Source organism: Lytechinus pictus, chromosome 2 (assembly GCF_037042905.1).
Source record: "Lytechinus pictus isolate F3 Inbred chromosome 2, Lp3.0, whole genome shotgun sequence".
NCBI lineage: Eukaryota > Metazoa > Echinodermata > Echinoidea > Temnopleuroida > Toxopneustidae > Lytechinus > Lytechinus pictus.
In genome coordinates, this window is record NC_087246.1 from 59368327 (window position 1) to 59395601 (window position 27275).

Consider the following 27275-nt stretch of genomic DNA (forward strand, 5'->3'; position numbering starts at 1 on the left):
AACATGGTTTACAAATTTACATGTACATCCAACACAGCTACCTACATTTACACTGTACAGAAAATATTTTAAACACCTGTACATGTCCATGTACAGTGTATGCTAAAGGTGAAGCCAGTTATACATGTAGATAGAAAGTTTATCTCTCTGAGCCAAAATTCATTAAGTTCCAGGCCTTTGAAAAACCCTAAAAGCTACTTAACACAAGGATATTAAAGGAGGACAATAACATCAGCTAGCTGTTTTCTTCTACTTTACAAAACTCACTCAGGTGGAAAGACAAAGTACCTATGGAGTTGTGGCCAATTGTTCACCTGAGTATTATTCATTTGTGGGTGCATATGTCCTCACTCCTAAACATCAAACCAGCTGTTTGTAAAATTGATTTTATCCAGGCAGTATACAAGCTATAATACATTTAGGTGGGTGGAAACATGATATATTTCCTGAAACATGAAGAAAACTGCTTCAATTCAAACTACGTACATGTATATGTTCTTCAAATCAATACTTTTTGGTTTGTGCTACGGTACTAGTTATAGGCCATTCACCCTTCAATCATGTCCACTGCCTTGCTATTGAATTCATTCTAACTTGACTGATACATACATGTACTTTTCAAGTAAGAATCAAGCCACTCAAATGAAAACTTAAAAAGTTGGTTGCGATAGTTAAGCACCACCATGGAGACAGTTAACTCAAATTATTATCTGGCCAAACAAGAGGTCACCTTTTCCACTGTATAGGTTTGACCAGTTTCATGAGGATCTGTAAAAATCATACACTGGCGGATAGATTGGGCAGATTGTAAGTGCCCCCTACATGTACATTGGGCATGTAGGGGGCACTTGGCAAAAAAGTTCCATGACCAAGACTCATGGGAAAATCAAAAAGGAAAGGAAAAGTTGTGAAATATGAGCTCTAATAATTCTCATTTTTTATGTCAAAATCTAAAGCAAAGCATAATCCATAACATAGATTTTAAAATGCAAATTTTATGAAATCCAGTCCAATAATAAATGAAACAAATCTAACACATCTTCTGCCCCCTCAAAAACTGGTAATTATCCTGTCGCCTGGTTTATCATCAATTTGCAGTTACATCCATCTTCCATTCTGATTGTGCCAAAATATTTTTAAATGAATGAAAGTTACACTGTATAAAGTGGACTGTATAAAGTGGACTGGACTCGACTCCCCCTCCCAAAATATGCCAAATTCAAAATGTAAATTCACATTAGATCAAGATTTAAAGGTCAAGTCCACCCCAGAAAAATGTTGATTTAAATCAATAAAGAAAAACCAGACAAGCATATTGCTGAAAATTTCATCAAAATCAGATGTAAAATAAGAAAGTTATGACATTGTAAAGTTTTGCTTATTTTTCGCAAAATGGTTATATGCACAATTTTGTCACATGCAAATGATAGAGCAGGAGAGTCATCCCTCACTCACTGTTTCTTTTTTTTTAATTGTTTAAATTATACAATATTTCAATTTTTACAGATTTGACAAAAAGGACCAAATTGAGTCTTGACTGAAGTTCACTGAACCATAAAATCTTAAACAAAGTTAATTCCACATTTTTAGGGAGAAATAAAACTTTGTCTCAGAAACTCAGTTGACAATGAGAAAATTTGAATATTTCACATAATAAAATACAAAAGAAATAGTGAGTGATGTCATCAAGTCCCCTCATTTCCAAAGACCATACAGACCAGTATGTGCATAGACGTTCTACTTTATAGATCTAGATCTATATGTAGATCTAGGCCTACATGTAAATCTGTTTTGTAAAATCAAGCGAAACTTAATCATGTCATATTTTTTAACTTTAGTTTTTACATCCAATTTTGATGAAATTTTCAGTGCTAATAATAATTAATATGCTTGTAGGATTTTTCTCTTTAATTCATATGGGGTGGACTTGTCCTTAGTTTAAGCTAGATTCATATTACTGTTGTCACTGTCAGTGTTATTTTAGAGGCTATACTTTATATACTTATACTATAGTCTATTACTAGTTTATAGGCCTAAATTAGCTTAGACAAGTCTTTAGTCTTAGACTTTACTCACCTTCATATCATTAATCACACTTTGAAATAGGCCTCCAAGAACACTGCAATCCCTCTCACTCCCTTCCATTTTACAATATTTCTTGCTTGTTCTAGATATTATCTAAAATTAAGAATCCACACGATTAAACTCCACGAGGTTGAACGAAAGGAAGTCCCTGATGACCTTCTTTCTTTGTGCAAACCCGGCCCAGCTGATCTGTGAATGGCAATGCTCGATCCCTCGCCTTCCCAGAACCGTACCGTCTCCACTGGCCGCAGCGGCGTCGGCTGCATGCATGCAGCAAGAACCGGCCGAATGTCGTTATCTCTACGGGAAACTCTCCGGCCGCTGAAGGGAGGTTTCAAATTGAAATGATAATCCAAATATCATTCAAAGTTTCCACATCTGATTATATTCACACAAACATCAAGAGTTTCCAACATTTACCGCTTCAATTGAAAATATCCCGGCAGATATTGGCACACCGACAAACTGACTGTCCTACTACCAGCTGATACCTGCGCTGCACGCGCGACAATCCTGCAGCCGCAGCGCGCGCGCGCGCCGGATCGCACCGTAACTAACTCGACTCATTCTGTTTCGATATTTTTCCAATCGTGAAGAGTACTATAGGTGGGCAAAATAGTTACATGTAAAAATCATCTCCCGTGCCCCCACCACTTTTCACAGCATGGGGGTAGTTGGCATGGGGTGCATGTATTGTATACCATCCATAAGTTCATGCAAGTAATTTTTAATTTCATTTCATTTATTTCATTTTCAACAAAATAAAAACCATAGAGAAATATATCTCTATATGATATCAACCAAGTAAATACAATCGTCACAAGTCGATTTCATAAACAATATATCAAGGCCATTAAATCAACTTAAAATATACATTTTATAATAAAAATTACAAATAATGTTATGATTTTACGAAAATGGAGGATCTCACTATTGAAAGCAAAGCTTGTATTTGTGCATGGGCTCCTCTCAAAGTCCATCCCAACATGACAGCAAAATTGAACATCATAACTGGTATATGATTTCAAGTTGTTTTATATAATTAGAGCATACGGTATTATCATTTCATTGCTTCAAAATTTGCGTTTCTGGTGAGTTCCTCAAAAATGTTGTTAAAACCTTTCTTTTTACTTCTTAATTTCTTTATGCGCCTTGAGCACCAGTAATAGAGTGGCTTTGGCGCTTTATAAGTCACATGTATTATTCTTATTATTTGCATAAAATGGGAGCAGATAAAAAGTATTAGTGTTATTAAGGAGGGGGAGGGGCAATACAAAGCGTATGGGGGAAATTTTCTACAAAATTGGGAGTGGGCGAAGCAAGCGAGCAAATTTGTCTTTTTCAGTACGAAAATCAAATTTCGGAATAGATTTTGACATAAAAATCCAGAGCAATAGGGCCTATAGGGCCATATTTCACACTTCTTTCTTTCTTTTTTTCTCCTTTATTTTCTTGGTCGAGAAATGTAGGCCTAAGTTGGGGTATGGCCCACAATAGCCCCATCTTTAAGCCAGTGCGGCATTTATAAGCGTTTATTATTTTACTTATTATTTACCAACTACCAAGTTTTCTGGGAGCAACGTTTACATCAACTGACAGGCATACTGCAATATTCGCTTTTTTAACAATGGTGGGTGTGGTGCGACCCCTCCCCGAACAATATAATAGAGAAATAACAAAGAATCGTCGAGGTGATTGCAGAGCCATTTAAGATTATTGAAGGAGAAATGAATAACCAAGGAGGAGGAGAATAAAAATGAACGCTAAAATGAAAAAGAAAGTGAAGCAAATAGGTAACTTGTGTTGTCTTGCAACAAAAAAGATCAATACATATCAAAACAAAATTTCCACTCGAACTTCGCGCCCGTATTGCCTTTTTGTTACATCCTATACTCATGGGGATTTGGCGGTAAAATGACTCGTTTTCAAAATAAATATTTTAGCTCGCGCTTCGCGCTTTTTGGGTAAGTTATGTAAGATATGGATCTTGTTCCTGCATTACAAAAAAAGTGATTGAAATGTTTAATTTTCAGGTACGAATTGTAAAAAAAATATAGCATATACCGTGCTCGCATTATGATGTTTACTGAGATACGTATATCCTTTGATTATTCCTACAAAATGATCAGCGTAAATGTTTTAAGTATCAAACATGGGTGTCGAGATCATGGGGGGGGATATATCCCCTCAATATTTCAGGGGATGGGCTGTGTTATCACCCTTCCCCAACCACCCCCCTCCCCATAATTTACTGTCGAACATCATAATACTTATGATGAATCATACTTATGCCAAGTATGATCATGATGATCATTAGGAGCTAGGAGTACAAAATGATCATGATCATGATGGTATAATATTCAGTGTCTAGACATGCACGATGACCATCATTTTCTCTGAATTTTTGTGAAAATTAATCGAAATATTAAAATGTCATAACTGTCTTATTTTACATCCGATTTTGATGAAATTTTCAGTGTTATGCTTGTTTGATTATCCTCTTTTTATTTAAATGAACTTTTTCTTGGAGTATATAGACTTTTCCTTTGATAAATGAAACCGTTCCTTCAGATATTGTTAGAAACAGAAAGTTGGCCAGAAAGAAATAAAATCTAGGATAAAACAGAATAACATGTTCATGTTTATGCTTCAGGATATTAATGTTTGTCTCCCCTCTCATACCTATTGAGTACTATTATACATGATATTATCTTGTTATATTTTACCCCTCCCAGCTATTAAGCGAATGGGGTGTGCCCTGATTATTTTACCACCCTTTTAAATGCCAAGTCAATCCTGGTATTTATGATGTGGAGAACATACAAAATGAAAATAGAAATAATATACAAGGGAAATAAGTTTCAGCTCGCGCTCCGGCATTATTGATCTACACATGCATGTAACTAGCTGTTGTTGTAGAAATAAAGTTGACAGCCTGACATATCACTCCAGTCTACAACCCCACCTCTCTTCCTTCAGCTGGCGTACAGATGTGGGTCTTGGGGCCGTGGACCCACCCCCCCCCCCAAAAAAAAAAGTTTCACGGAAAATAAAGAAGGAGAGTTAGCTTTGTAAATTTTCTGTGGTTTACTCATCGAAATCAATATTTTGTTATTTTGTTTGGATTTTTTTTACTGTCTTGAGAAGAAAAACAACCCTCCAAACTCCAGATGGCGCAATTGAACATAACACAACCCAGTGCCGTCTCCATGTACACGCACTGACACCACTGAACTATATATACCACTATACGTAGTGGTATAGTTCAGTGAGTGACACTGACAACCCACAAACACAATTTGTGGGACTCCATGGGAAATTCATCCGCTAAGTGCAGTATGCCATAATGAATTTGAATATGTCTTTCTGAAACTTCTTTCAACACAGTCCATCGATCTGAATAAGAATGTAAACAAAGCACATCATTCAAACTTCACAACAAACCAACATCTAAAAGGGCAGTTCACCCCGACAACAACAAAAATGTTGCAAAAATAGCCCCCCCCAAAAAAAAAAAAAAAATCCTAAAGGTATTACAGGCTACTAACTTAACGGTCATTAATGACCCCGGTAATGACCGTTAAGTAAAGGAATGAGCACTGTTAAAAAAAGGGTTGATACAGGGGCCGTGGAACCGTTGGGGGCCGCTCCACTTTTTTTAAACCGACGGTCATAAAAATTACCTTTTGATTGTGATTATCATCTTCCAATTTTTCAGTGTAAACTCACCCCCTTTAAAACCATTCCACGGCCCCTGTGATATAACAATGTGTATGGTTGATGTACCTGACTGAGAAAATGCTTGAAATAACATTGTATAAGAAAACAAAGTTCTCAAATGTATCCGTCAAATTGAGAAATCAAGATAATGCCGCTCCCAATATTACACTAGCCTGTAATACCTAAATGTTTGCAAGGAGTTTCAAGAGATATAGTAAATACGAAATGTAAAAAAAAAAAAAAAAGGTTTTAACCAAAAATTATGGGGAGTTCGTCCACGAAAAAATTGAGAAGCAAAAAAAAAAAAGTTTTCACTTTCGAAAGGGGGGGGGGGGGGACACTTTTGTTTTAACGGCAATTTTACATTAAAAAAGATGATTGTGCCTCTTTAAAGGGGGGCACGGGTCGGCTGTGCCCCCCCCCCCCGATCCGCAAGTGCCCCCAACAAATATATCTCAAAGCCTTTTCTTTCCTGAAATTGGGCAAAATATTGTATGATAACAGTTTCAAGATGTGAAAAACCCTCAGAATTTGACAATTTTAAAATAAAATTTATACAAATTTTCACGCATTTCCACATTACAAAAATAAGATTTGTTTCAGGGATGACAGGGAATATGTGTCACAGTTGCGGTCAGTCGACTAATTGAAATAAAATTTCAATAAATATTACAATATTAATGTTTGCTTACCGCCGTAAAATCTAGCAATGTGTCTGCTCACAATGTCCGACCATAGGCAGCGAAAAGTAATTATCATTTAATAAAAAAAGCATATTTCCTATTTTATCTGGCCAGTGAGTCTGTAATTAGGTAGTCATATCCTCGCGATATCAAAGTGGCTTAAAAGGGAATGTATAGGATGGTTCTCCATCTTTTAAAAATCCTTGATTCATGTTAAAACTACACCACCATGCAGTGTTTACAAAGACTGCACCCCATCGAGACCAATATTATGTTCTTCCAACACCGATAGGTGTAATAAAGATTTGATTTATTAGTTTCTTCTGTATTCATATAATTCATATGACATATTTTTTCATTGCATAAAAACATAATTGATTACTGGTTTTGGCATGAATCATGGGGGGGGGGTAATGATCACAAATCTACTACCAAATTATTATAACACTAGCAAACATTATTTGGTGTTATGTTCGAACTCCGATATTGCAACTACATGAAATTAATTTCCTATTTAAAAATCATTGTTTGAGGAGATAGCCCAAAGTGTAGGTGAAATTGTAACTTTATTTGAATGGATTGTTATTATCTAACTTTTTAATATTTTTTAATCGCCGTAGGCCTATACCTAATGAGAGGTGATGTAATTTTTCTTTCAAACACAGGCCCAGCAGTTTCACGACCTCTTTATTTCTTCTTTCTATTTTCCAACCCTTTATTCTTCTTTTCACCATGCCCATGCTTGACATATCAAAGGGTGGGAGGGGGGAGGGTACACCACCTGACCATGTAGAGCTCAGATTAAATCAGAGATACGATTAGGTGACTTATCAGTGGAATTATTTAGGATATCCAGTGTTCATGGTAATATATTTGGCAGCAAAAATATATGTGGGGAACAAACCTTTCTGTTCCCCACTCCAACATTATCGCAAGAATAACTAAATTGTAGCATAACTAGGACAGTACTTGAACTGAATGATGATCCTAAGCACTGCTTGAAGACATTGAAATTTGTGAGATATTTCCTATTTTTGAGCAAGCACCATGAGCGCCCAGCTTAGGCGGATACCGACGCTTTACAAGAACCCATCATCATCATCGCCATCATCATCATCATCGTCGTCGTCATCATCATCATCATCATCTTCAAAAATATATGTGGGCATATAGCAAACTATCTTGTCTCCGCGTGAAGAAGATCTAGCCTATATTTATCTTGTTTATGATGGCTGAGCCGCTACTCAAAAACACCAGTAAAATCATCTCTCATACATGTATCAAGAAAGCCTTGGCTCTGTCTCTGATACTAGTATTGCCCCCCCCCCCCCCCAAGTCCGAAGTCCAACCAAGTTCATTTTTCAGTTTTTGTTTGTCCCTTCCAGGTATAGTCCAACATAATTGCAAGTCAGCGGCGTGTGTGTTAACCGAATTTTACCAAGAATTTTGCGAAATCTACAACATGACTTCTAGATACGACAGAGCAATCACAGTATTTTCTCCAGATGGCCACTTATTTCAAGTAGAATATGCACAGGAAGCTGTGAAAAAGGGCTCAACTGCGGTAAGTTTAATATAGATCATTCATTACGTTGTTCCCGCGGACGCAGTCATTTTCCCCGTTGACACTCTCCGTGGAATTGCCTTGTCCCATACGCTGGAAATGACGGGGTGTAACTTAAGCCTAAGGACGTAACCGTTCTGGTGACACGACATTTGCTCCTGCGACATTTGCTCCGACCTTGATATCTCAAAAGGTATAGGGTTACAGAGTTAGGCTTGTAAAAGAGTTTTTATTTCAGAATAAGGCAAGACTTCCATAATCATATGTCCCCTCCACTAGGCCTATCTAAAATTGAAAAAAAATATGGAGGTTTATCAAGAATTATGAGATTTGATAATAATTAGGCCTAATAGGATTCATTTAGGAAGGAAAAGTTGGATACTTACCAAAATATGGCTTTAATTAACCTTTAACGTTATAGTTTATTCTGTCAAAATCTCAAGGGTGTGTAATTGCCTATGGCATCGGTTTATTTAGTCAGAAAAATGAATACCCAATAAAATTCTTGGAGAGTAGACTAGTCGTAATATCGGTTGATGTGGCGTGCGCCTGTAATCCAAGCTGTGGGGAAGTTACAAATTGATGCAGAGGTTCGAGGTTCGAGCCCTGGTCACGTCTTTCGGATGGTGACGTTAAAGGTCGGTCCCAGACGTAAATAATCATATCTGATTGATACACGTCTGACAAAACTCAAATACACACACACACACACGATAACCGTTATGAAACCCATGGCTTTTAACAATTCCTGCTAGCTCAGTGAGTAAGGCGACAGACTGGAAATACTTCGTTTTGCAGCGAGAGGTTCGAATCCAAGATCCAACCGGAAGTACGACAATACACCAGACGGTGGACTACTGTTTCCAGAAGAAGAAGAAGTAAGAAGAAAAAAAAGAAGAAAAAAGAACGAAAGAAGGGGGGTTTTGGAGAAGTATTTTTTTAATTAGTGGAGGGGACATAAGGAAGTCTTCCCAGAATAATAGAAATACAATTACAAGGATTAGGAACTATTATTACTAATTATAAACCTAGAACTATAACGTTTTGGAGCGGAGTTTGGGTTTTATTTTATTTTTTTAATTAGACAGGTTAGTACATAACCTTGTTCATAGAATGAGTGACTTAGTAGAGAGTGCTGGCAGCCGTCTGCTTCGAGGAGTTTTTAAAAACATTTTTATAATTTTTTATTTCTCCTCGTTCACAAACGGCTCGCAAATGTGCAACCACCATTAGGGGGTTTGCAATGCAAAAAAACCCCAACGGGGCTCTTTGATTTTTCACTGTCTTTATTATAAATAATTAGATAAAAAGAATTAGATACCGGTAAAGAGTTCCCTTATGGCCCTAAAAGCACCAAAACAGGAAAAAAGTAAACTTAAAAGAAAAAAAAAGGAGGGACTTTCTTGAGTTTGGCCGTCGTAAGCTCCCAGTATATCCGATGGTGTTATGATACACAAACATACATGTATGGCCGTTGGAAAAACATCTGGGTCGAAACCATTGGCCAATCAGATCATCCCTTCTATAGAAATTAAGTTGACGGCATGCTAGCGCCAAGCCTCCATTCGACATAGGGTCTGAGCATAATGCAGGAGTGAATGGCCCCTGAAACTTTTGTTTTTTACCTGCACTGCATGTGAGATAGACGCAACCTGGAAATTGCAGCGGTCATTTGCTCCTGCATTACGCGTGGACCCAATGTTAAATGAATGAAGGCCTGCCATTAGGCAACAGTATGCCGTCAATTACCTCAGGTGACGGTTTGTTTAGGCTCCACTACACTTCACTTCCGCTACACCTACCTACCCGAACCATCAGGGTACATAACTCATTCTGAAAATCCAAGTGATAAAGGTGTCACTTTATGTGATTAAATCATAAAACTCATGCAATAACATAACCTTACAAACGGTAAAAAACAAATCTTACATTTCATTCTAACTTCACTCCTTGTTCATGCTTCAATCTGTCTCAAAGTCGGTGATTTAAAACCAGTAACAATTTCCTCACAAGTATTAATTCACTGCCGATTCTAAAACATTGCAAACGCAAATTGTGCGTGTGGGGGATCACAGCTCAAGATCATGAACATTCATGAGTATTCCTATAGACCGGGATAATTATGCTATTTGCATATTCATTTATCAGATCTCGATCTATAGGAATACTTATGAATATTCACGATCTTCAGCTGCGATCCCCACACATGCGCCATTTGCGTTTGCGATGTTTTGGAACAGATCATGATGTACACAACCACAACTGTGGAACATCCTTAAATGGAGTCGATGCCTGTAGTAGCTGTATGCGTACTGTCCTACATACTTTTTGATACCATGTGAGTAGCTATGACTCTGTGGTGGATGGTGAATGATGAACTACCATACATGCATTCTGAATTCAGTCCTTCACGTTTATAATTTTGTGGAGGCGCGATAGCTCAGTCGGTAGAGCGGGGGTTTCGGATTCCGGTGACCCGGGTTCGATTCCCAAGTGGTGCGCTAGTGCCCTTTGGTAAGGCATTTATCCTCTTTACCAGGTCCCTCGGAGAGGACCTTAAGCCGTTGGTCCCCTGGTTGCTTGCTCACAGGCATTCGTGCTTTCTTAGCAGTCAGGTAAAAAAACCTCGGTATAAAAGTATAAAAAATAAATCGCTCTCCTTGAGGAGCTCAAATCAATTCAATACAATACATGATAAATTGTAGATTTTTCTTAAAGGAGAATGAAACCCTTGAAACCAGCTGAATCCATATCAAAGAGAAAAATCAAAGAAACATATTGTTGAAAGTTTGAGGAAGATTGAATGAAAAATAAGAAAGTTATGAGCATTTGAATATTGAGATCACTAATGCCATGTAGATCCTCCCATTGGCAATGCGACCAAGATATGCGATGTCACACACGTACAACTCCCTCATTACTTTAGTACTTATTTCACTTATATTCTCACTTTTATAGAGTCTATCACAATGTGAGGTGTTCTCTTTATGAGAGGACAAGTACAGAGGTTTCACAACATATCATTGATGAATCGTTTGTCATATGATTAGAATGAGCAAAAAGAGATGTTTTGGGGTATATTTTCAGTGTCCAAAAGGGAGAGTTGTTCATCTGTGACATCATAGATCTTGGTCGCATTGCCAATGGGAGGATCTCCATAGCATTAGTGATCTTGACATTCAAATGCTCATAACTCTTCTATTGCTAGTCCTATTTTACTCAAACTTTTGTTGATCTTATTCTTTGATTTTTCTGCTTTCACAAAAGCTAACTTGCTCCAAGAGTTTCATTCTTCTTTAACATCGTATATGCAATAGCTGTGTAGCTATTAATTAATCTGTCGTGAAACTAGGCCTGGGTCAATACGTTTACAAAAATCACGCTCCTGCTAAAAAAAAAAAAAAGCTAAAATTTCAAATTTTACATCTTTAAATCCATGAAATGGCCATCTATTTTCCATAATTCCTTGAAATTATTTTTATTTAGTTGAAAACTATTAGAAAAATGAAGAATATTCACCTCTTTCCCGACTCTGATTTGAAATTACACTCGGTAAATATTGTAGTCCCACATGTAGACTTCCATGGTATTGCCATGAAAAATCTCCTTATTTTTTTTTAGGAGCGTGGTAGGAGCGCCAGCGCTCCTCAAAAATGAAGGTCTGTGAATTCTAAACATGTACTAACTTACATTGTTTGTGCGCCCTGGCATTGAAAATTCAATGCATGCATGCCATGATCATGAAGATGGATATGACTGAATTTTAAAAATTCCTGCAAACTCATAAAAATAATTAGGAAGTTATGAAATTTCAAAATTATATTTGCATGACAAAGAGAACAGGATGATACAAAATAAGAGCCAATGATACTTTCACTATTTCTTGCTGATCTATCGTATGTATTTTTTTCCCTTCATTTTTTTTCTTTCTATAATATGCTCTGATGCACATAATGCTAGTAAACGCAAGCATCTAATTAGGATGGAAAGTGTGGCAGTGTGCTATGCAAATTCTATGCTTTATATTATTATTTATTATTTTATGAACTATAAAATATTTCAATTTTTGTAAGTTTATCATTGAAGTAGGCCCTCATGTTTGATCACAATAGGTTACAGCAATAGCAGAGATGAATCAAAGTTTGATTCACATTATAATGAGGAAAAAATTGAAATAATCTATACTTCATACATGACAAAATGCAACAATTGAAACTAACATTAGTGCTGGACGATATTTAGATATTATCAAAATTATATGATATTGAAAAAATATTGAATATTCATTCATGGTTTTATGTTTATGTTGATATGTAGCGATAACATGATATGACCATTGACCAAAATATTGCTGATTATGAAAAGTTACTGGTAATCAGTATTAAATGCTGCTCTGTATTGCTTTAGTTTTAAACCAACTCGAAAGTTCATAAGTTGGTACCCAATCGCCCAATTTTTATGGACAAGCACCAACGATAGCCTTACTTTCATTTCCCCCTTCCCTACTCTCACGGAATTGCAGCTCATAATGTAATGAACGTTTATAATGAATTTTCAGACTCAGCAATATATCATGTTATCGGTGATATTTTGATGGCTATAATCAACTAACATTGAAATCAAATATTGACCAGCACCTTGTGACATCATCAATTCTCATGTGCATAACATGATGGTTTTGTGCATATAGATATCTTGTTCTGTGAAAAGATGATAAACCTTGAAATATCCTAATTATGCATGTTTGATGTGTTTCTTCTTATCCAAACTTTTTTTTTTTTAGTGGACTCATCACTGTTGCTACATTGAACTCCATAATGCAGGTGAGACTGTCAGAGGCATTTCACCCGTTTTAGTAGTGTAAAGTGTACAATTGAACAAAATCTTATAATCATTGTTTGTCCTGTCTGATTAAGGTTGGTGTACGTGGAAAGGATCTGGTGGTCTTGGGGGTAGAGAAGAAATCAGTTGCTAAGCTGCAGGAAGAGAGGACTGTCCGGAAAATATGTGTTCTTGATGACCATGTCTGTATGGCCTTTGCTGGTAAGTCAGACCTTCATGTTTCAATATGGTGAGAACTGCAAAATAGTAATTAAGGTTGCCAACTTGATAAAATTTCTTACTTGTGATGATCTATGGAAACAAAATGTGGTTAATCCCCTGAAAAGGGGGTTGCTAGAAAAATATGATGAAAGCTGGAAAGCAGATTGGCTGTGTAGCTGGGCTTGATTCCGTTGATCATTATATACAATTAAGCAAAGAAATCAACTGAACTATCAATTTACCAAGATTTAATAGTGCTGGTGATGGTGTTGGAAGCTCATATTTACATGTAAATGCTCTTTTCCAGTGGTTCCGGCACATTTGCTCAGGCGACAATTGATCCACTATAAATTCCACACACTAATCAGATTACTAATTTCAACCCCAGATTTTATACCCTATAAAACCCTATTGCATCCGTAACGCTAACACTACAACGTAGACCCGGAACATTTATTGCAGGAGTAAATGTCCAGCTCTATCACCTTACCTGAGTTTACAAGAATGAACAAAGTAATCAAATTATTGATAGTTCAACACTTGGGAAGAGTTGTCCTAGGACCAGCTTTTTTTTAAGTTTGGTGCTTTGCTGAACTTGATAATTGATCTTACGCCACCTCCAAAATGTCAACACTGAACTTGAAATCACCCATTGCATATTTCCTTTCAGGCCTGACAGCAGATGCTCGCATCCTCATCAACAGGGCCAGGATAGAATGCCAGAGTCACAAGCTAACTGTAGAAGATCCTGTTACAGTGGAGTATATCACTCGATTTATGGCTCAGCTCAAACAGGTATGTACCAGAGTAACTACTACATCTATTGGTAAGATGACGACAGGGATGGGGGGGGGGGGGTGGGACAGGGGAACTTGTGTATAATTGCAGTATGGATATGTGCGGCCCTTAAACCCCTTTCCATGTCTTGCCAACTTTTCCCAAGCATATCATTTTGACTTTTTTACATTGACCAACCCTTTTTCCCAGTTCCTAATACCTCAGTCAAATTTGCTCTTTGGGGGCCGTACGGTGAGTAGAAAACGGCCGTTTCAACATTTTTGGTACCAGATACATATAGGTAGTTGAATGAAAAAGAATAAATAAATTTTTTCGACTCGCCATAAGGTCGTTGTAGAGCAAATGTGACTGAGGTATTAGGTACGCAGTTGAAATCTCTCATTCTCTGGTTATATCACTCATTCGGTTAGCCCCCAAAACATTAAGATTTTGTTCTTAAGGGTTCCATTTCCTATGCAAGCAACATGCATGCTTTGCTCGATTCTGAACAAACATGTGCACAAAATTTCTATGCCCTTTGTTTGTACTTGTTTATGTCAATCGAGTGCGAAATTTATGTTTGATGAATGCGTAAGTATACATGTACTGAATATATTTGAGCCCTCAGCTTACTTAACTGTTTGATCTTGACGTGTCCATGTGCCCCTCATTTAAGGACGTTCCACAGTTAAAGTGAAATCCATGTCATTTTCACCAAATTTTGCAGAGAGTTACTTTGGTATATATGCATTATGAAAATGCAAAAAATAATATAGGTTCATGTGCTTATTTATTTTATACGGGTCTTCAAAGTCGCCGTATTTGAATGATATGCAATCTTGCGCAATCAAGAGAATTATGCCTCTCTTAGACCTCACGAATTCACCAAATGAGTTTAAATCACCTTTACTCAGTGGATACCGCATCAAACTTCATCAAATTTTAAAGATATATAACAAAGTGTATACCAAAGTAAGAGAAAGTCTTTTAATTAGTAAAACTATATCTAATTGGAGTCAGCAGCGCCCTCATTTGGCAAGAATGGTGCAAAAACTCGGAAAAAACAAATCTTCAAAGACGTGATCTACTCAAAAATTAAAAAAGTATTTTGTAAGCTGCACTTTTTTCAAAATCCATGTCATTTTCATCAAATTCGGCTAAATTATAGAGGAATGCATATCAAATGTGTAGGGAAGTTAAAAATATGGGGTCCATGTGCTCGTTTTTTAGCTATGAGTGTCCAAAGTGATGCGAGTTGGCATGAAAATCGCCCAAAATGCGCCCAAAACGTGCAAAAGTCTAATAATACCGTCTAAAATGCGAATGGTTCCGTAGTTTTGCCCCCAAACATTCAAAATCCATGTCATTTTCATCATACTCTCTACATTTGAAGAAGAATATATTTTGAAGACATTAAAATATAAAAAATATGGGGTCCATGTGCTCGTTTTTAAGCTATTGGTGTCCCAAGTGTTGCAAGTTGGCTTGAAAATCGCCCAAAAAGAGCCGAAAACATGCAAAAGTCTCTTAATACCCTCTAAAATGCAAATGGTTCCATATTTCGCCCCCAAACATTCAAAAATCCATGTCATTTTCATCATACTCTCTAAATTTACAGAGGAATATATTCTAAACGCATTAAAATATTAAAAATATGGGGTCCATGTGCTCGTTTTTAAACTATCAGTGTTCAAAGTGATGCGAGTTGGCTTGAAAATATTGAAATCCACCTAAAATGCGCCGAAAACGTGCAAAAGTCTAATAATACCGTCTAAAATGTGAATAGATCTATAGTTTTGCTCCTAAACATTCAAAATCCATGTCATTTTCATCATACTCTCTAAATTTACAGAGGAATGTATTCTGATGACGTTAAGATATTAAAAAATGGGGTCCATGTGCTCGTTTTTAAGGTATTAGTGTCTAAACTGTTAAGAGTTGGCTTGAAACAGCCCAAAATGCGCCGAAAACAAGTAAAAGTCTGATATAATACCGTCCAAAATGTATAAAATACAAATGGTTCCGTAGTTTTGCTCCCAAACATTCAAAATCCATGTCATTTTCATCATACTCTCTAGATTTGTAGAGGAATATATTCTAAAGACGTTAAAATATTAAAAATATGGGGTCCATGTGCTCGTTTTTAAACTATCAGTGTCCATATTGTTGCGAGTTGGCTTGAAACAGTCTATAATGCGCCGAAAACTGGCAAAAGTCTAATACCGTCCAAAATGCATGTCTAAAATACGAACATGACGAATGGTTCCTTAGTCCTGCCCCCAAACATTTAAAATCCATGTCATTTTCATCATACTCTCTAGATTTGTAGAGAAATATATTCTTAAGAAGTTAAGACACTTAAACTATGGAGTCCATGTGCTCGTTTTTAAACTATCAGTGTCCAAAGTGTTGCGAGTTGGCTTGAAACAGTCTATAATCATGATAATGCGCCTAAAACGGGCAAAAGTCTAATATCGTCCAAAATGTCTAAAATACGAATGGTTCATCAGTCCTGCTCCCAAACATTTAAAATCCATGTCATTTTCATCATACTTTCGAGATTTGTAGAGAAATATATTCTGAAGAAGTTAAGACACTTAAACTATGGGGTCCATGTGCTCGTTTTTAAACTATCAGTGTCCAAAGTGTTGCGAGTTGGCTTGAAACAGTCTATAATCATGATAATGCACCTAAAACGGGCAAAAGTCTAATATCGTCCAAAATGTCTAAAATACGAATGGTTCATCAGTCTTGCTCCCAAACATTTAAAATCCATGTCATTTTCATCATACTCTCTAGATTTGTAGAGAAATATATTCTGAAGAAGTTAAGACACTTAAACTATGGGGTCCATGTGCTCGTTTTTAAACTATCAGTGTCCAAAGTGTTGCGAGTTGGCTTGAAACAGTCTATAATCATGATAATGCGCCTAAAACGGGCAAAAGTCTAATATCGTCCAAAATGTCTAAAATACGAATGGTTCATCAGTCTTGCTCCCAAACATTTAAAATCCATGTCATTTTCATCATACTCTCTAGATTTGTAGAGAAATATATTCTGAAGAAGTTAAGACACTTAAACTATGGGGTCCATGTGCTCATTTTCAAATGATCAGTGTCCAAAGTATTGCGAGTTGGCTTGAAACAGCCCAAAATGCGCTGAAAACAAGCAAAAGTCTGTTAATACAGTCTAAAATGCGAATAGATCTATAGTTTTGCTCCTAAACATTCAAAATCCATGTCATTTTCATCATACTCTCTAAATTTACAGAGGAATGTATTCTGATGACGTTAAGATATTAAAAAATGGGGTCCATGTGCTCGTTTTTAAGGTATTAGTGTCTAAACTGTTAAGAGTTGGCTTGAAACAGCCCAAAATGCGCCGAAAACGTGCAAAAGTCTAATAATACCGTCTAAAATGCGAATGGTTCCGTAGTTTTGCCCCCAAACATTCAAAATCCATGTCATTTTCATCATACTCTCTACATTTGAAGAAGAATATATTTTGAAGACATTAAAATATAAAAAATATGGGGTCCATGTGCTCGTTTTTAAGCTATTGGTGTCCCAAGTGTTGCAAGTTGGCTTGAAAATCGCCCAAAAAGAGCCGAAAACATGCAAAAGTCTCTTAATACCCTCTAAAATGCAAATGGTTCCATATTTCGCCCCCAAACATTCAAAAATCCATGTCATTTTCATCATACTCTCTAAATTTACAGAGGAATATATTCTAAACGCATTAAAATATTAAAAATATGGGGTCCATGTGCTCGTTTTTAAACTATCAGTGTTCAAAGTGATGCGAGTTGGCTTGAAAATATTGAAATCCACCTAAAATGCGCCGAAAACGTGCAAAAGTCTAATAATACCGTCTAAAATGTGAATAGATCTATAGTTTTGCTCCTAAACATTCAAAATCCATGTCATTTTCATCATACTCTCTAAATTTACAGAGGAATGTATTCTGATGACGTTAAGATATTAAAAAATGGGGTCCATGTGCTCGTTTTTAAGGTATTAGTGTCTAAACTGTTAAGAGTTGGCTTGAAACAGCCCAAAATGCGCCGAAAACAAGTAAAAGTCTGATATAATACCGTCCAAAATGTATAAAATACAAATGGTTCCGTAGTTTTGCTCCCAAACATTCAAAATCCATGTCATTTTCATCATACTCTCTAGATTTGTAGAGGAATATATTCTAAAGACGTTAAAATATTAAAAATATGGGGTCCATGTGCTCGTTTTTAAACTATCAGTGTCCATATTGTTGCGAGTTGGCTTGAAACAGTCTATAATGCGCCGAAAACTGGCAAAAGTCTAATACCGTCCAAAATGCATGTCTAAAATACGAACATGACGAATGGTTCCTTAGTCCTGCCCCCAAACATTTAAAATCCATGTCATTTTCATCATACTCTCTAGATTTGTAGAGAAATATATTCTTAAGAAGTTAAGACACTTAAACTATGGAGTCCATGTGCTCGTTTTTAAACTATCAGTGTCCAAAGTGTTGCGAGTTGGCTTGAAACAGTCTATAATCATGATAATGCGCCTAAAACGGGCAAAAGTCTAATATCGTCCAAAATGTCTAAAATACGAATGGTTCATCAGTCCTGCTCCCAAACATTTAAAATCCATGTCATTTTCATCATACTTTCGAGATTTGTAGAGAAATATATTCTGAAGAAGTTAAGACACTTAAACTATGGGGTCCATGTGCTCGTTTTTAAACTATCAGTGTCCAAAGTGTTGCGAGTTGGCTTGAAACAGTCTATAATCATGATAATGCACCTAAAACGGGCAAAAGTCTAATATCGTCCAAAATGTCTAAAATACGAATGGTTCATCAGTCTTGCTCCCAAACATTTAAAATCCATGTCATTTTCATCATACTCTCTAGATTTGTAGAGAAATATATTCTGAAGAAGTTAAGACACTTAAACTATGGGGTCCATGTGCTCGTTTTTAAACTATCAGTGTCCAAAGTGTTGCGAGTTGGCTTGAAACAGTCTATAATCATGATAATGCGCCTAAAACGGGCAAAAGTCTAATATCGTCCAAAATGTCTAAAATACGAATGGTTCATCAGTCTTGCTCCCAAACATTTAAAATCCATGTCATTTTCATCATACTCTCTAGATTTGTAGAGAAATATATTCTGAAGAAGTTAAGACACTTAAACTATGGGGTCCATGTGCTCATTTTCAAATGATCAGTGTCCAAAGTATTGCGAGTTGGCTTGAAACAGCCCAAAATGCGCTGAAAACAAGCAAAAGTCTGTTAATACAGTCTAAAATGCGAGTGGTTCCGCAGTCTTGCTCCCAAATATTGAAAATCCATGTCGTTTTCATCATACTTTGCATATAGATACTTAGGCACCTGAATATTCCAAATATGCAAAAATTAACATGGGTCCATGTGCTTGATTTTTTGCTATAGAGCTTAAAAATTATTCCAAAATGGATGATGTTCTTAAGAATTGCGCATCCGAAAAAAATCTGGCATTCTTAGACCTCACGAGATCACAACATTGAGTTTAAAGCCCTCAGTCAAAATCCATGAAAATTTCATCAAATTTTGCAATATGATTTATAATCGTATCCGTGAGATGGATAATCTATCTATATTGCTGTCAATTGTTTATTCATTTAAGTCTAACAACACTCTCGGTTCTTAGAAAGAATTTGCGAGAAAGATACTCATATGCAGCCTCAAAAATGTGAAATTTCAATAACAAACTTGAGAAGTGAAAAAAATGCTGCACTTTATTCAAAACCCATGACATTTTCACCAAACTTTGCAAAGTTGTAGAGGAGTGTATACCTAAGAAGGGCAAACATTAAAAAATATGGGTTCATGTGCTTGTTTTCAAACTATCAGCATTCTTATTAGAGTAAATTTGCTTCTTAAAACACCCGAAAACGCGCCAAAAGTAGTATCTATGCATGTGAGGAAAATTTCCGAACCACTTTTTCATTTATTCATACTCGGGGTCATAATTCATCATACTTTTCAGCACTACAGAAAAACTATTTTTAAATTGTAGAGGAATAAAAAAAATGGTCCATGGAATATTTCCAGTTTATTAGCTTCATAAAATAACACATCAGATCTGCAGTTAGTGCAGATAAGGAGAAAAATCAGCTCACATTACCTATACAGCTGATTAAATCACAAGTTCATCCATTGTGACGGCGGCGCGCAGAGTGTAAAATATGCGCAGATACTGATGCGCACAAACATAACTGTGGAACGTCCTTAAGGCATCAGTTTTCAAGAACCCCATTTCATGTTAAATTCCAGTCGACAAGCACCCCCATTCACAGAGGGCCATCTAATTCTTAAGCCCCTCATTTCACGTTCAAGTTCAGATTTAGGGGCTACATGCCCCTGCCCTTTCCAAACCTGAGTGCCCCTCCCCCAAACACCTTATAATATTATTTGCAGCAATGTCCTTTATCAATACAAAAATGGGAAATATTTTTTTCTTGAAATTTCATTTGTATACGTATATCCAATGTAGAACATCAAGCAATTGAATTTAAAAACTCTTGCCGGAATGCTGCCCATGGAGTGGGAAAAGTACAAACATTGTGTGTGAGCAATGACAGATGTCATTCAGGTGTATTAAATGCTGTGTAAAAGGGGATTTTGCTATCATCATTTATCAAGAATTTGGTAGTGAAAGATTTGTACACGTTTGCTTGCACATGCTTGGAATAACTAATTAAATAGGATTTTTGTGGCTTCTTGAAAAAAATGTTTTGATGATACCTTATGTAAAGCAAGCATCCAATATATGAGTCTTATTGTTATTAAACTCTTGAGTCTCATGTTATTAAACTCTTGAGCTTCTTGTTTTGTATGCATCAACAATCTGTCTCCTTTTTTACCCAGCGTTACACACAAAGCAATGGTCGAAGGCCCTTTGGACTGTCAACTCTGATTGTAGGTTTCGACTATGATGGTTCCCCCAGACTGTACCAGACTGATCCTGCAGGGACATACCATTCATGGAAGGTAGGAAGAGAGCTCTTGTTCTCAACAGCTTTCTCTAGACTGGATGGGTTCTTCCTTGACGACTGGTGACCTGTTCTTGTGCTAAATGTGATGCTTTATTAACAAGAAGAATTTTAATGTACAATGTTTTTTTTTATTTTCGATGGTTGATGAAAATGATTGAGAATCTGACTAAGCACATAAGAATAGGTTAACAGTTGTGTGTAAAGTTCTCTATAACTTACAGCTTAATCAAACCTCACCCAAGAGAGGGTAGGGTGGCCCTCGGAGGAGTTGTCATTTTACGACATTACAACATTTAGTCAAGACAATAACAAATAGATAATTTGCACACTGCATTTGCGCTTGGTTGCCGATGATACTTTGACTTTAATGCAGAAGCAGATTATGAATGAATGCATTCATGCAATGTACAGTGTATCCCACAAAAAAGGAAACCAGTTTTCAGAGACAGATTTCACAATTGTTAAGTATGTTTTTATTAATTTGATACTTATGATGGTAAGAGTGGAATCTCACCTTTAATTTGAGACCTACAGCTTAGCAAATCGTTCATGCCTGGCTGATTACAAGCAATAAATCTTGTGGCATATCAGACATGATTTACGCAGAAACTGATGTGTGAATCTGAATCCACTCTCATTTCAGAGATCAGTGAGAGAAACTTAACAAAGAATGCTAATGTACCAATTGTCGAATAAGCACGGTCGTGGTATCATGAACAAATCTTGTCCAATTTTTTTGTGCAACCTGATTTGACATTACAGTTTCAAACTCGTCTTGCTCATTAATGCATGAAGTGTTTGTCTCATATTAGGTATCAAAATATAGAGGAATATTGTAATTGAAATATCAAAATTAATTTGCCTTTGAAGAAAAAGACATAGGAATCCTGATTTCCTTATTTTTGGGACACTCTGTACCATTTAATGTTGTATTTGTTGTGATAAATGCAGGAAAGCAGTCCATTTTTCTTGGGGGGGGGGGGGGAAGTGGTCATGTTTCTTTTATCTGCAGCTGTCCGAATTTCTCTTTAATCCTACTCTTTAAAGATACGTTCTTTAATTTAACCTGCAGTTTGAACCACTTGTCAGTCATAACTATACACATTTTTACCATGTTTATTCCATTGCCTTTTAATGAGTTCTGCATGGCTGGATATGAAAGTATTGGGATGGGACACTATTTCTATAAAACCTCCCAGGGTAGAGGGGACTATCTGTTTTAAAATATGTATTTCTTTGGCATTGGGTGATAGAATCATTGATATTGTCCCCATGCATATTTCACAAAATGCCAAAAGCCATTGGCATTGAACATTATCCTGAACATGCTGACCACTGAGCAGTAAGTTCAATCAAAGCTTCCAACTTTGTAAAGTGGCAAATGAAGTGAAGACAAAAGATCAGCAACACCATAATCTCTTTTTAGAGGAGCACAGGTAGTACGAACAATAAGACACTCCTTCGTAGTGTTGTATTGATTATATCTTCAATCTGCTCCTTATCTTTTTTCCTTGTCTCTTGCTGGGTCATGTAAAATATCCTGTTCAAATGAGAGTTTCGTGAAAGGGTTTCTTATTGATTCTTACTGATTTGTTTGCTCTCAGACATTCAGATGCAAGGATTAGCAGTCGCTCGTAAAATTTGTCAGGGAAATCATTGACAAGAATCTTCATGAAACTCTACTATGGTCCTTCAGTTTTGAATTCTTAAATTGATGTGCTCCATGAAAACCAAATGCTTGAAACAATATAGGTCAAACACTGATGGATTAATTAATTTGTTTACATTATCAATATTCCAGGCTAATGCCATCGGACGCAGCGCAAAGACAGTAAGGGAGTTCCTCGAGAAGCATTACTCTGACGAGGTTGTTGAGAAGGAACGCGAGACGGTCAAGCTAGCAGTCCGAGCCCTGTTAGAAGTCGTCCAATCAGGAGCCAAGAATATAGAATTGGCTGTGATGAGGAGAGGAGAGCCACTCAAGGTGAGGGGGTTAAAGGGCAAGACCACCCCAAGAAAAATTGATTTTGAAAAACAAATAAAAAAATATCACACAAGATAAAAAATTGGATTTTGAAAAATAAATAAGTATCACATAAGGATATCAGTGAAAATATCATCGAAATTGGATTTAAAATTACAAAGTTTTGACTTGTGAAAGCTTTAGCTTAGAAATTGCATTGATGTACTAGTCGAGGGACCTGTAGTATCAAGCTTAGCGATTGATTGCAGGGTTGATTTCTATGTTTGATTGGATTGATTATTGTGTATGATCATTCGTAAAAATCAGCCCCACAATCAGTTGCTTAGCTTTAAGTTACGGCCCCAGATTATATAATTGAGCATATAATTTAATGGATATTCTCAAACAAGCTATGTTTACAGTATATTCCAGACTCTAAAAAGATGTAATAAGTGAGGGTGCTCTTCAGAATGGCCGCCAAACTATTTGTAAAGTGTATATACATGCATTGTTGTTGTTCATAAGCATTTTAGAGGCTAGGAATGGGACATACTTTGCATGAATTGTGATGAAAGTTATTCAGAATGTATACATGTACATAAAACATTCAAAAAGTGATGGTGCTCGTCAAAGTTGCCGTTATCATCACATAAAGGGTGTGCCTGTGGCCTCTGTATGTTCAGCAAAAGGTGGCAAATTTGACCCCATTTTTGCATTTGATTCGGTTGAATTTGTTTGAAAAGAATCAACATGTGTGACAATAATGTGTATGAAGGCAAGATGAGGGTGCTCTTCAAAATGGCCACAAAAATCTAAATAAACAGTACAGATACCAAACCATCCTTGCAGTGTCTTTCAGTATCATCTACTTCCTACTTTAATGTCTTGCGTTATTTGTGTTATTAATTTTCATCATCAGATGTACGAGGTATCAGAAGTCGAGAAGTACGTCACAGAGATCGAAAAGGAGAAGGAAGAGGAGGCAGAGAAGAAAAAGCAGAAGAAAGGAGCTCCAACCTCATAATGATTAGTTAAAGCTTGTCTTGTATATTGTTTTTTGTATGTTAAATCGAGAGATCCCCTTAAGAAAAAAGGCCTAGTGATCGTCCAATTTGGACCAAAATGTAAGAAGCAATGTAAAGCACGTAACAGTTGCGATAGGATTTTGGAATCATAATACATTTGTCTTTGAAGGACATTAAAAGAAATAGTATTCTCAACATTCACTCTGAATGTCATACCCACGCCGCTTATCAATTGATATATGTGTATTCTATCACCCAGGATGGAATGAGTTTTATGACAAATAAATCATTACCACTTTCACAAAAGATCACAAGAGGGTTGTAGCAGATAGAAACATATTTTGAGATAAATGAATTTAAAGCTTTTTACTGGTCTGGGACCATCAGATCGGTGCCAGTGTCGCGCACTGGCTAAAAGTCTGATTGAATTTAATTTCTTTTCCATGACAGAATAATATCTAAGGAATGGAGATAGACCAGTGAAGACGCTGACATTTTGTGAGGTTATAGACATTTGACAGTCTTGTAACATTGGAGAAAAATATTTGTTTTCATCGATTTTTGGCCTTTTGGGATACTTTGAAAAAAGGGGAGACTGAATGTTATGTAATACACTGTATATTATGCATTGCCACCTGTTCGGAAACATGATTTCACTCTGCATATCCAGAAATGCCTGAAGCTGAGGCCAAGGAATGACTATCAATGTGGCAGTGAGTTAGCTGGATCCATTGGGTACAACTTTGTCATTATTATTTCCATATCTTTTCACAATTCCCACATGAATACTCAAGATAGTAGTTCTTAAAAAGATAAAATTCCATTGTTCATTACTCCCATATTTATGATGTGAGACTTATCACAACAAACACATTTCATTTTATGAGTCTTTTTTTATCAAAATGTACTACTGATATATGCTGATGGTTAAGCTGTATCTTTAATTCTATTGAAAATACATGCATTTCCAGTTTCGATGAATCATATTAGTAAAAATGACTTTGTTAAGTCTGCATATGAAGTCAAAGCAATTTGTATCTCACTTGAAAATGCAATGTATGTGTCATTTGCATGTTCTAAGACAAATTTGTTTAAGCTGATCATATTTCTGAAGGGACGGACTTTGGGAAGATTCACCTCTTTACAATCACTGAATTTTCTGAAACGGTATGAAGTAGCAACAACTTGACATGTGTAAAATGGATGATGAAAATGAATTAAAAAGATAGATATAGGAAATATGATAATAGTCCCCAATTTTTTTTCTAATACTAGTATACTGGTAGATTTGATGTTTTGAAGTTCTTGCTATAACCATTGATAATTCAAGATTGTCATTAAAATGCTACCTTTGAAGTAATGAAGGAAGTTCAGTCTATAAACTTTAATAATTCAAGATTGTCATTAATATGCTACCTTTCAAGTTTTGAAGGTAGTTCTTGCTATAACCAATGGTACATTCAAGATTGTTATTAAAGTGCTAATGCATGCAGTTCAACATTTGAAAACAACATAATGGATAATAGTATGGTCTATGGTGTGTGATAGTCCTGAAAAGCACCATCTGTAGTCATTCGGGAGTTCTGTTAGCAGGTGACTGTTAGCTCCTGAAAGAACTGTTGCTAAGCTCTGGTCATCATCAAAATGATAACTGTCATCCACTGACAAAATGAGGCAACTCTTTGAAATTAGTTTCTTAGTGTACGAGGAAAGTGTGTCATTGTTCTATGTAGAAATAAACATACTTGTTTTTTAAACATCTATATTTCCTGAAGTCGGTGGCTATGCAAGTCCAATTTCTTTAGCATCATGTAGAGCATATTGAACACATCCCAAGTAGAACAAAAATTATTTTTGAAAAAAAAAACCATCAGGGTTGCTTCCTTGTGTCAGTGGGCAGCAGATATGTTATACTTCTGAATGTCTCAGCAAATACAAAATGATGAGTGAAAACATTATTCAAATTAATGAAATACAGTTTCTGAAGGTGATGTTCCATATTTTGTTTGACCTTTACCATTGTTACCAAAGGATTGAACCTATGATGAATCTGAGAGGGTTACCTATGAATCAGGGCTTTGCAGCATCGAGGCTCCTTCAGATATGGCTCTACAACGCTTAGCAATGTTCTGTGTACAAACTCAATGGGAAATGAGGCATCCAAGATGAATGCTGCAGACACTGAGGAAGATAAGGTTGCCTGGCTACAAATAGATGTGAACCATGCAATTCCTTTTGGAATAGTAAAGGAGTACTACGAATAATGATTATACTTGCTTACATGTGCCCAATAATACTTTATAAAAAGTATATGCAGCATAATTATGTATGCGGCATGACAGCGTAATTATGCTGGCTTTAATATTATTATTAAGTATATTTTGGTTTGCATAACCAGTCCTGTATGAACCAGTCATATGACTTTAAACCATTGTCCAAATCAGAACAGCCTTTTTTTTTTCATTACTGTAGAACCAAATTAACTGGCAGGAGAAAAAGGAATGTTGATGTACATATGTAATTGAATGTATTGGAAAAATTATAGATGGATTTTTTTTTAAGATGAGAAATGTACCCTCCTAAAATTGATATGGATTTCTTACATTCGTAAACCGCTCAATGTGTAAATCTGATTTAACACATTTCTCTGGTTAATTGTGAAGATATGTAGCATTTGAAAATTGTGTGATGTACAGAGGTGCATGTCATGTATTATACTGTTAGCAAGGCTTTTAATTTCTTTTTCATGTATTCCGTAGAAATGTGTCAATTTTGCAAAGCAAAGAATTAAAATTCTTTTCCTACACTACTTCATGTAGATTTTGTTTTACTTATACGTTTTGAATGTAGAAAGTCACTTGTAGGATTCATCTTGCCCTGGACTTCTTGACTGACATCTTGGATATTGTGCAACTAAACTTGGTTCACACACCACACAAAATTTCCTTTAAAAACTGAAAAATATGAATTTTGTGCTAATTTATGCGTGAAATCGTAATTATGCACCAATTCATGGAATGAAACCCTCAAACTTTTTTTTTAGATACTGATGTTAGTTCCTGATTGAATATCTTTTATACAAAACAAAAACAAAAATCAGTATGATATTTTTTCTTGACTTTGTGACTTCATTTTGTTTTCAACTTTTTAGGAAATATTTTCAGTGACATTTGTGAGATACCTGATTTCTATCGCAAAATTATTTAATTTATTTATTTCAATCATCAAAGGAAAAAATAATAACATATTTATGAATATCATCTGAAGAAAGTTGTCTTGGATTTTTGTCTCGTCTGCGTAGCGGAGCGAGACATAGGTATCACTATTTCCGGCGTCGTCATCGTCGTCAACAATTGTGTTGTACACCCAATAACTTTCTATAGCTTCGAGG

General features: G+C 36.1%; 1 protein-coding gene across 1 annotated transcript; it reads left to right on the plus strand.

Annotated features, from left to right (window-relative positions):
- Nucleotides 1-7850: 7850 nt before the first annotated feature.
- LOC129276836 (proteasome subunit alpha type-7) lies at nucleotides 7851-26693 on the plus strand. The gene is made up of 6 exons (XM_064095271.1): nucleotides 7851-8052; nucleotides 12969-13095; nucleotides 13766-13890; nucleotides 20769-20891; nucleotides 22698-22880; nucleotides 23779-26693. Exons 1-6 carry the CDS (start codon nucleotides 7951-7953, stop codon nucleotides 23881-23883), a joined length of 765 nt encoding a protein of 254 aa, XP_063951341.1. The 5' UTR covers nucleotides 7851-7950; the 3' UTR covers nucleotides 23884-26693.
- The last annotated feature ends 582 nt before the right edge of the window (nucleotides 26694-27275 follow it).

Excerpts from the sequence above, each read along its gene's own strand:
- LOC129276836 (XM_064095271.1), top strand. The coding sequence starts at position 7,951 with ATGACTTCTAGATACGACAGAGCAATCACAGTATTTTCTCCAGATGGC. Across the intron at positions 8,053-12,968 it reads TGAAAAAGGGCTCAACTGCG|GTTGGTGTACGTGGAAAGGA; the intron begins GTAAGTTTAATA and ends TGTCTGATTAAG. Across the intron at positions 20,892-22,697 it reads GGACATACCATTCATGGAAG|GCTAATGCCATCGGACGCAG; the intron begins GTAGGAAGAGAG and ends TCAATATTCCAG.